The sequence below is a fragment of the Fulmarus glacialis genome, unplaced genomic scaffold (assembly GCF_000690835.1).
Source record: "Fulmarus glacialis isolate BGI_N327 unplaced genomic scaffold, ASM69083v1 scaffold10161, whole genome shotgun sequence".
NCBI lineage: Eukaryota > Metazoa > Chordata > Aves > Procellariiformes > Procellariidae > Fulmarus > Fulmarus glacialis.
Genome location: NW_009193396.1, coordinates 115,254 through 126,354, shown reverse-complemented (window position 1 = coordinate 126,354; position 11,101 = coordinate 115,254). Strand labels below are relative to the sequence as shown.

The 11,101-nt window shown below is 37.3% G+C and overlaps 1 protein-coding gene across 1 annotated transcript in view; it reads left to right on the top strand.

Annotated features, from left to right (window-relative positions):
* Window positions 1-2,859: 2,859 nt before the first annotated feature.
* The window catches only part of RALGAPA1 (Ral GTPase activating protein, alpha subunit 1 (catalytic)), a gene marked incomplete at its 5' end in the record, with an annotated part of 121,440 nt that continues 113,198 nt past the window's right edge, over window positions 2,860-11,101 (top strand). The window contains 7 exon segments of the mRNA XM_009587432.1: window positions 2,860-2,970; window positions 3,504-3,553; window positions 5,084-5,141; window positions 5,769-5,812; window positions 6,757-6,934; window positions 8,660-8,775; window positions 10,441-10,579. Coding sequence (XP_009585727.1) covers window positions 2,860-2,970; window positions 3,504-3,553; window positions 5,084-5,141; window positions 5,769-5,812; window positions 6,757-6,934; window positions 8,660-8,775; window positions 10,441-10,579 — 696 coding nt within the window.

The following is an 11,101-nucleotide window of genomic DNA, read 5'->3' as shown; positions in this document are numbered from 1 at the left end:
ACCGAATCACTGTAGGTGTCCTTTGATGATGAGCCGATGCTATCTTTTGCTCTAGGTGGCAAACCTATCAGATGCACAAGTGTGTTTTCTCTCCCTTAGAAGGAAAGCTGTTTTTCAGCATTAACAGAAATAGTTTGTGAGGTTTTTTAAAAGTATTGTTTTCAGGTAATGCCAGGACAAAATTCCCATTAAATAAAATGTTATATTTTCATTTTCTTCCATTGGAAGCAATAGAATTTATTGCAAGAATTCAGTTGTTAACTGTTTGGTTTGAATTCCAAAAACTTGCTTTTGATTATGCTATCAAGTGTGATCTTAGGAAGAAATCAGGGTGAAATGCATTTGCTAGAAAAGTTGCAAAGTCAAGGAATTTTTTACTTTCATCCTACTCTTCCAAAATATAGCTGTATTCTGAAGGAATACTTTTAGTGTTAATTGGGTGTTAATGATAATAATACAGGAATACCAATGCTCCTCTGAGTCTTTTCTCAGGTGATTGGCACCATATTGTTCTTAAATAAAGAAATACAAAATAAATAATAAAAAAAAGACCATCCTCTGAAATCTCCCTCTCCTGCCCCCCAACAGAACTCTGGAAAGGCAGAATGCCTTACCGCAGTGCCAGTTGTATGTATGCAAGTGTCACACAGTAATTATGTGGTAAAATGAGAATCACTGTTCAGCTGGTTAGCTGGGCAAGCCTTTAGTTTGCCTCCTGAAGAATCTAGGAATAGTGTCTCCAAAAATTATGAACTGTTGTGTTAAGATTGAGTCTTTAAAGAGTAAGTTTTGTTTGGTTTTTTAATTTGTCTGCTTCAGAGTTGACCCATGTCTGGGGAGAGAATGAGGGCCTATTTCAGGAAATGAAACATTTAATGTGCCTGCAAAAAATGCAGCATTCCTGTGTGTTGACTGGCAGAGAGCTTGTTTAACTGCTTCTGATCTCTTTAGTACTTGGAACTATTTCTGCTGCTTCACATCAAGTGAACCGTTCCACTGCTTTCTGTGTGGAATTCCCATACAGCAGTTAAATGTATGGGCTTAAAGATTATCTTCTGCCACCCTCCTTTCTCCTGGAAGTTTCAATCATTGCTTTCTTTTTCCCTTTAATCCTCCGGTCTTAAAACCTTCGCAAGATTTGCCTCTTGCTATATTTTCTTGTCCATAGTCTAGAACTTGCTTAGGGTTCTGCTGCATGAGTGGAAATGGATATAATGGTTGTGCCTATGCTCTAGTTATAGCTCCATTTCTTGTGTACTTGCCCTGACCTCCTGAAAATCGTGGTCTAGTTTGTTTAAAGTGGAATTGGTTTTGGTTGTCCTTACTTTTGTATTTCGGACTCTAAGCTCTAGCAGTTCAGCTGCTGATCTGTAAGTGGTGTAGCAGTTTCTGCAAATCTGGAGGTTTGGTAATCCTGTAGATGGTCAGGCACGCGCTTGCTACTCTGCACCGCTAAGTTTATTGCTAGCTAAGCTGTCTTGCTTTAAAAGTTGATCTTAACTGTTAATATAGCACTGTCTTCTCCAAGAGCACTCTGGCTCCACTACAGTCATTATACAAGACGTTGGCAGAATGCTGTGATACTGCAAAAATTGAACATGTATTGGAAACATTTATAGCAAGATTTGTGATAAAATTGAGTTGACAGTCCTTTAGAACTACATAATAAAACAGAATTGAAGATATGCCATGCTTTTGGCTATCCTTTCAATTGATTGTTTCTGTGCTTTGCACTCTACCAGTTGTATATCCAGTCATGTGAGATGATAAAGATTGATGTTAAAAAACTATGATCCAATAAAGAATTAGAAGGGGACTTATAAAAGATATATCTGAAATATATGCCTCACCTTTCTTCATGTTTTGGGGTTGGTTTTTTTTGCTTCACATCGATATTCTGAAAGGGGAGAGTTTTGCTTTTTAAAATACTGTCTCCCTATTCCTCTGTGCTTCCATACTATTGTTCTCTCCACGTGGTTTGTCTAGTCTTACGTAGTTAAATAACAGGATGGGGAGCGTCTTTTGGTTTAGTGTGTACTAGGGCTTGAAAGAATTGATTAAAACGACCAAGTTAAAAATTAATCTAGGTAAATCATCATGTATTTCTTTAACTGAGGATTTGCACAAAACCATCTAGGGAGTTGTGGGAAGAGAGTCTGGAAACCTTCCTGGGCTGCACAAGAAAGCACATCCCTCTACACTACAATGATGTTTCCACCTCAGGGTATACCCGAGGTCCCAGCTTCTGATCTCCTGAGACCACGCAGTCAAAGGAGTACGGGGGACTGGGCCAGACTGGAAAGGGAAGTGCATGTTGGAGCTTGGAGGGAGTGAGGAGACAGCAGTGGGAATCCAGTGCTGCTGTTTGCTTCCTCCCAACCTGTTTCTATACAGAGCAGAGGTGGTCCTCACTTATCATCCTTCTCCCACTTTCTTAAGTAAGCTTAGTTGTGCCTAGTAATTACAGTTGGCAGCAGTGATGGTCTTTCTGTTGTAGAGTTTGGGAAGCATCATTAGCTTTATTTCTATTGAATTAACAATTCAAACAACATTCATCTGTACAGTGCTAGTCCTGATGGAATTCTGGTTCATGACTGGCGTTTGCAGGCATTAGTGTCATGCAAATAATGAGCATGCAAGAAGACACTGCTTCCTGTTTTAAAATTCACTAGGCACTTATGGCATGCCATATTGAACTTCATTAGCTTCAGTTTAAAAGAATGAAAAGTTCAAGAACTTCTTTACCAATAATAATTTGTCTTCTAAATATCTTCAGTTCTTACTACTGGATAATGGTATGCAGTGGTTGACTCTGAATATTTGAAAGAAACAAAAAAAATGTTCTGTTCTATTTTTCAGAGAATGCAGAATCAATTGATCTCAAACAGTTTTTCGACCTACATTTCTCGCATATATATTATGTGTTCTTTGAAAACTTTGTGACTATTGAAGTAGGTCTTAAACAAAAAGGTAAGTATTTCAAATAGAACACTTTATCTTTGTGCTTGTGTTTTTGTTATAAAATAAAGCAGGGTGTTATAAGTAAAGCCGTGTGTCTGTGGTCACAAATGGCAACATTAGATGTGCAGAAATATGTATAAGCGCTAACTTTGCAAATAGAGGCAGAGCAATTAGAGGTGGATGCAGTGGAGGTGAGCAAGGAGAGTTTATTCTCTGGCTGGTTTTGCCTTTTTGCAAAGTGAGGATTCTTAAGGTGTTGTACTTTTTGTGTTCTGCAGAATTATTCCAAGTTCTGTTTAACAAGATACGGTGTAACTTAATCTCTACCAGCTGTTGATGCCATAATAGAAAGTTATACAAACTGTAACAGTTAAACCATAACTATGAAATATACTTTTTTTTTTATTTGCAGAAGGAATTCAAAATTATGGTTGTAGAAATGCATGTTTTTGTTTTACACATCTAAGGATCTTTGTCAGTGTTCTTTACCTTTTGTTTTGATAATGAAAGTGTATCTTCTATTTATTTTTAATTGCATCTAGGTCACAAGTCTCAGAGAGAAGAATTAGATTCTATTCTTTTTATTTTTGAGGTAAGATAACTTGAATATTCCCGTATGAGTTTTTTGCTTTGAATTATGTCCTGTTAAATAATAACAGTATAGCTATTTTACAGTTGCCTGGAAATATGCTTTACATTTAACTGCATTCCTTTTTCCTTTTGCTTAGAGTTGAATATATGTGCTTTGTGTGAAAAGAAAAAGAATTTGACTTGCAGTTTTGCAGGAAGATGTCTTAACTGGAAAAAGATGTTTTCTGCATCTGCAGATAGTTCATTACTTTTTGGTGGTAGTGTTTCCCCCCGCCCCCTTCCAATGTGTTATACACTCTGAAATTCTTATAAACGTGATCTCTGATTAGTCGTGATCTTTTTGACCTTTTGATTGCATGTTATCTCTGATTTTTCTCGTAATAGATCACTGCTGCAGAATTAGTTTTTATAGATCCCTTTTATTTTTGAAAAGATTTATTATTTGAAAATAATGTTTCACAATATCCTTACCAAAAGCATATCTTGACTTAATTAAGATGAATTAGAAACTAATTTAATGACATCGGAACATTTCTGAGCAGAGATTATAGTTTAGAAATAGCTTACAAAGTTTTTGTCTTTCCTTTTTGATGGAGGCTTCTAATTATAGAACAAGGATTGTGTTTTTTAAAAATGTGTAAAATTGAAAGCTGCTGAATGCTTATCACATGGTTGAATACAAATTCAAGGCTTTTTTTTTTTTTTTTTTTAGTAACGTACGTTAGTGCTTCAAATTGTAGGGATAGTTGTTATAAGGAGAGTGAATCTGAAGAGAGCTAGTTCATTTGTTCACTAGTTCCTACATAAAGGGATATTAGGTGTCCTGTGCTTTGGAAACTGTTACACAGGCTGCTGGAGGGCCACAGCCAGGAATTCATTTGGGAAATCAGGTTGTTTACAAGTTGCTCATGCCTCTAAGATAAGCATTGAAATGCTACGTAATAGATTTTTAAATGCCTCTGTCACTGACTGTGCTCTGTTTCTTACCATCTGAAGGTCATCCTCCAATCTAGCTGGAGAGGTGTTAGGCCATTATTGCATCAAGTCTTTTCTTCATTGCTTTGCTGTAGCTCATTACCCCTCTGTTGAGAAGGCTGAAGCAAATGTTTGCTTGTGCCACAGAGGCAAGGTGACAGCTGAGCATCCCACAGCTGAGCTTAAGCCACTATAAAGGTGGAATAACCTAATACAACCTGTTGTGAATCGGAGCGACTGAGACAGATACTCATCCCATTCCACTCCCTATGCTACAAGCAGCAATATCCAGCAGAGAGGCAGTGGAGCCAGATAAACTGCAGTAGCATCTGAAGTCTCCAATGCAGGACTTGCCAGACAGTCTGTCAGAGCCTTTGGGCTTCTTAGATTTAGGAATAGGGTTATCTTGAAAGGACAGTAATGCTTCCAAGAAAAGCAGTGTGGAAATTTTCTGAGTTAACCCTTCAGCTTCTGATCTGTGGCCTCTGTGGAAGTGGTCTTTGGTCTTCCGAGAGCAATATTTGCAACATAGATCCTTGGGTTCTGTTTTTTGTAGAAAATTTTGCAACTCCTTCCAGAAAGGATTCATCAGAGATGGCAATTTCATAGTATTGGTAAGTTGATTTTTTTTTTTTTTTTTTAAAATCTTATTTTTTATTAGTACCTGTTAGTGGTTTGTGCTACTCATTTCCTTAACCTTTAAGTGACATAACAGGGATTATGGTCTTGAAACTCTTGCAAGCTAGAGGAAGGGAAAAAAACCAAACCAAAACAAACAAAAAAACCCACCAATGTAATGAATGCTCTTCTAGATAGAATTAAATCTGGAAATAGAACAGTGCCTGAGAAAGAGCAAGGGCAGGTGGAAAATTGCTTTGTAATTTTTTTTTTTCCTAATTTTTTCTCTGAATAATAAATTTCAAAATTGGGGTGAGGTCTGTATTTGTAAATGGGGAATGCTGATATTATGTTCATTAATGACTTGAGAATCATTTACTTTTGACGTACACATGCCAAAAAGTCTTTGCGGAAAGACGTTATGGGTTATGAGGAAGCTATGAAAGGTGATCTTTTTTTTCCTTCTGGCATTGAGAGAGTTGCCTGAGGATATCAAGTTCACCAAGATTAAACTGGAGATTGCCAAGGACTTGTTTAAAAGTTACTATCAAGTCTGACCGAGAACTCTGACATTTTACTTAATAAAGAACAAAGAAACAAAAATTTTTTTTTCTTCTCTTTAGGGTTGATTTTAAAGAAGCTTCTTCACACTGGAAATTCATTAAAGGTATTAGAAAAAGTTGCATACTACGTTTGTCTAAAATACTTAAAAATACAAATAAGAATATAAGGGCGAATTTTTATGGTAAATGCACAGGAATGAGAACCAGATCATGACTTGTGTGTCATGAAAGAATGACTTCAAATCATCAGCTTTACCTCAGTAGAACTACTCACAGTAGTAATGTGTTTATATAGAGTAGCTAAGTTAAGAATGTGCGCAAATGGTATGAAGGATTTTGCATTGAAGCAGAAGTAAGCCTTAACCATTCATTGTTAGGGACAAGGAAGCTGGTTTTGGGGCTCAGGCTGTCTTGGAAGTGGAAGATTATCTGCGCCAGAGAGACCTGTTGATGGGTGGTGTAATAATGGTTGACCATGGGACAAAAGCCACCCAAGTGTAACGTGTAGTTCTGGTACTGCAGCAAACAACCATGCCACTCTATAAACTATCCGCAGGCTTGGCTGGTGCTGAAATTCTCCAGTGTGAGAGCCAGGAGGGAACTGCTCTAGGACATCGCCTTTCTTGAAGAAGGAATGGAAGCGGGTAGAACGGGTTTTTCTGCTGCAAAAAGTTTACTCTGTGGTTATAATTCACGAACACATTTAGAAATTTTGTGACGGTCTTTGTATTTTCTCAAAAATTCACATGGTGTCTTGCAGTGCTGTAGTTAAGCAAGTGACTAGACATGTTGGTTTTCTTCCTCTTCTTTCAGAGAAAACCCTGTGAAACAGATTCTGTGAGGCAAACAGCAGCAAAGGTGCCAGGGTTGTCTTTGCATTTCAGAAGGAGCAGCAGATGCGCTAGCTTGGCTCTGCTGATTGCTGGTGGTCATACTGTCTGTCTATTCTCACCTTTTCTACTACTCCCTTTCTTTTCCCTCCAGGACAAATGGAAATGCTTTTGAATGTTCTGGGACAAGTTAACTTGTTCCTTTTTTTTCCTTTAAGATACGGCGAGAGGGCGTGCGTCTCTTCCTTTTGTGGCTGCAAGCACTTCAAAATAACTGTAGTAAAGAACAGTTATGGATGTTTTCTTGCTTGATTCCTGGATTTTCATCACCACAGTCTGAATATGGCCCCCGAACACTAGATAATCTCATTAACCCTCCACTTAATGTTCAAGAAAGTAAGTATTTTGGTAATATTACCCAATTCTATACATAATTCAATTCTCAGCACAGAAAAGGCAATTTGAAGTAACAAAGAACTAACACACATATGTACCCAGGGAGATTATGGAGCTGTTAATGAGTTTCTTGGCAGTTTATCAGGTCTTCTTCAAATAGTAACTTTGTCTTTTTTTGTTGTTTTTCAGGGTGGGTTGTTTTTTGTTTTGTTTTGTGTTTTTTTTATAAGTATGGCTATAGTAGCTTAACACATAGCGGGTGAAAATAAACTGACCAATTTTATGTAATTCTTCTTAAGAATTACAAGCAGATGCTGCATCGACTGCAAACTTGCACAGGCAGATTCTGCTTGTGTTGAATATTTGCGCTGGCTTTGGCCATACTCTAGAGAGCAAGCTATGCAAAGCAATTTCTGATATGGCCTTCAAGAGAATGAGTGGTTGTTAGGGCAATGCATAAACCCAAATGGTTGATCTTCCTGCTGTGTCTGTGTATGACCAGGCAATTAAAGCTGTGATATTCTTGTGGCTCAGAATCTTCCAAAAGAATTGGACCTTGCAAACTGCAAAACCTGAGCTCAGAAAGATCTGCATCAGTGGAAAGGCTTGAGCATTCTGAGATAAGCTTTTTATACTTTTGAGATTTTTTTTTTTTTTAAATGTGAAGATCATTATCTTGACTCTAATCAATAGAGTGATTTTTCTCTCAAGATGATTCTCATGACAGTTTTCCTTTCACTGTTCATTCTAGCAGTAAGTATCAGATACTGGTTACTTTGGGGAGCCTCTTGCCTCCTAACTCAATTTATTCCTGTTAGTATGATTTTAAGCTCATTTATTAATGAATTGCAATTGGATGGGGTCATAAGTGCAAACTGTGCATTCACATAAATCTGAATAAGAAGCTAACCACTTTTTCCTCTGAACATTAAGTGCTGTTGCCTTTTTTCCACCTCCACCCAATGTTTTGGAGCTGACACAAGCATTGCTTGTAGAAGCAAGCAGTGTCTCCTTGACTGGTAATTAAATTTACTGAAACTTAGCAGGCAAATTTCATGGCAGGATAGCTCTGCAGATAAAAGTTTGCTACATACTTTAAGCCCTGTTTTGGAGTTATCTTGTGTTGTATCTCTAGAGAGGGAAAGGAGGAACAAATCTAAAGGGGATATAGGCAGCATAGAAATGCAGAGTGCAGAGAGTGAAATGGGAACATCTGACTAAGGAACAAGATAAAAATAAACTCTGAAGTAGCTTCACTGTAGAGGCAAAGGAAGGATAGAACTGGTAAAACTTAACACAAATGTAACTGATCAGCTGCTAAATGAAGAAGATAATGGGAAATGTAAAAATTTGGCATTTGTGCAACACAAATGTTACACTATTGTTTGCATAAATTCCAAAAGAAATGGATTATGCCTTTTGGAAAAACTGGGTCTTGGCAGGTAGATTCCCAAGGTGCATAGGGAGAACTTAGTTATTAGCTGTTGTGTTTTTATATATGTAAGAAATTAGTTCTATGGTGGTGTATTAGCTAAAATTTCCTGGTTTTCATTAACCTATGGGTGGATTGTTTTGCCTGTAACTGTCTCTGCTTACCCCAGTACATTTCTACTTTCCTAACTTGGTAGAAATTTATGCATGACAAGAAATGGTCTAAATGTTAGATGTACTTTTTTTTTTTTTTTTAGATTTTTTTTTTTTTTTTTTTTTTTTTTTTTAAAATAGCTCAAGTGACTATAGAGGAAATCACTCCACTTGTTCCTCCACAATCAGGAGATAAAGGACAAGAAGATTTAACAAGCTATTTCTTAGAAGCACTTTTGAAATACATAGTAATTCAGGTATGTTCTATAGTTTTCAAGCAAACAAGTATGAAACAACTAACACCTGTTTGTCCATTACAAGAAGACATTTACTAGTAGCACTGCAAATGTGTATAAAAATATTTTAAACATTCCTCCCCCTTGCCCTTCCCTCAAGTGTCCTTCTTAAAAAGCAAATTCTCCTAGAAAATCTTCACTTGTCCTCTGTGTGAAGATTCATAGGCCTGTTACCACAGGGTCTTGCATCAGGTTGCAGCATGGAGAAAAAACAAGACTTGTCAGTCACTTCCAGCAATGCTGATTCCAGCTCCCTTCCCATTTTCACCTCCCCCTCCCCGCCCTGTTGCCTTCAACCAGTGGAAGGATCAACTGGGCTCGCTTTTATTATGTGGGTTTTGTGGTGGTCAGCGACTTTGCTTTTCAAACTAAGGGGAAACTTCTAACTGAAAGCATTGGATTTTTGTGATACAGGCTTTTAACGAGTCCCAGACTTTTGCTGGCCTTTTTCCTAGGTTTATACTCGGGCTAGCTGACAAAACCAAATAGAAATAGGAGGTCATACTCAACAGTTTGTAAGACTGGGAGTGCCAGTGTCTGTGCTTAGGGTCATATTTTTCCTCCAGCTATCTTTCTGGAATTTCTGCTGTTACAGTAGATTAACCATACAGCCTCTCCATTCTTTAATGGAAACACTCTGAGCTACTGGAAAGCCCTGGTTAGTAGAAACGCTCCAGGGTGTTTAGAGCGTGACACGAGGTTATGGCTTCCTAGCAAGAGCTTGTGGGGGTTTTTTGTTTGTTTTTTTTGTTTTTTTTTTTTCTGACTAACAAGGTATTTACTATCCAGAACTTGGAGGGATGGTGCCATGACTCATGTTGGTATCTTAACTGTACCTTCCGGGACTTTAGTTTTAGGAGATGATGATAACTTTAATTTTTTTTTTTTTTTTGGGGGGGGGGGCGGGGGAGGGCAGAGGGAAGCAAAGCTTCCTTTATTTTATTTACGGTAGACTTGGCAGATTACCCAGCTCTGCAGGCGGATGGATTCGCCTGGACAAAGATGGAAACTGCATGTTGGGTTTATTATTAAGGAGAACTTACCATGCTTTTCAGTAGGAAAACGTTTCATAAAGGCTTAGCAGACATGATGCATGAAAGTAGATTTGTGTAATTCAACTTCGAAGTTGTATCTTCTGCTGCTTGTGGTTGACAGATTTGTTTGTTTCATATTGCCAACCACACAAATGAATCCAAGTACCTATTATAATGAATATATGGACACTTGTTAGTTGAAATGTGTTAAAAGAAACAGTTAAACAAATGTTCAGAGTAGCATGGGTAATTGTCCTTTTCTTGTAAAACATTTTGAAATATAAAAACAGTTTTATTAAAAACAATCAACTTGGGTTTACTCCCTGACTTGGCAAGATGACCATAAAAGCAGATGTATTTCTATTGGTTTCAGTATTTCATCTGTTAAGTTCATTTTGAAGCAACGTTTTGGAAGAGAACAGTCTTTGTTTCATTGACATTTCCTACCTAGTTTCTGTTTCATTTTTCTAAAAGTTTTTATTAAAATGCATATGATTTTGTTCCAAAGAAAGAACTTACAAAGAAACCATTTCATCAGTCATCTTTCTCTTCTACTTCTAGATGTTTATTTTACCCAACTTCTTTTTTTAAGGTTAAGAGTTTAGAATGGAAGAACAAGGAAAACCAGGAAAAGGGATTTTCATTTTTATTCTCAAATTTTAAGAAATACTACTTACCTTCTATTTTCCCAAACATCTGTAAGGAGACCAGCTTGTATAACCCTATACTTGGTAAGTGTATACACAGCTGATAAAATCATTACATTTTCTCTAATAGAGAGTATAGCAAAGCAGTTTTTTGCTTGAGTCATGTTGCCCAGAAAGAACATTCTCCAAAAGTATTTCTTATGAAAGAACATGTCATGCATAGTTCCTGTTCAAGGTTTTAAATTCTCTGTTCGTGGAAGCACCTGACCCTTTCATTAGAGTCAATCTTGCTATATTAACCTGATTCAGGTAAATTAAATGTTCTTGTAAAACAGTTCTTTAATGTGACCTCTGCTATTGATTCAAGTTGTGCTCTGAAGAGAAACTACTGCTGCTGAGATAAAAGGTGTTAGTGTGCTGTTCTTTGGGGGATGTTGGCTTTATCTGTACAGAATCATAGTGTTTGGATCGTATGGTACTTGCTCGTAGTTCAGATAGGGCAAAGTTAGTTATGTTTTTGTGTCAACTGTATTTTGTCAAGAGCTTGCAGTAGGAAGAGGAAGCCAGGGTTTAACACAATCTTTAAAGCTGATGGTGCTAGAATGT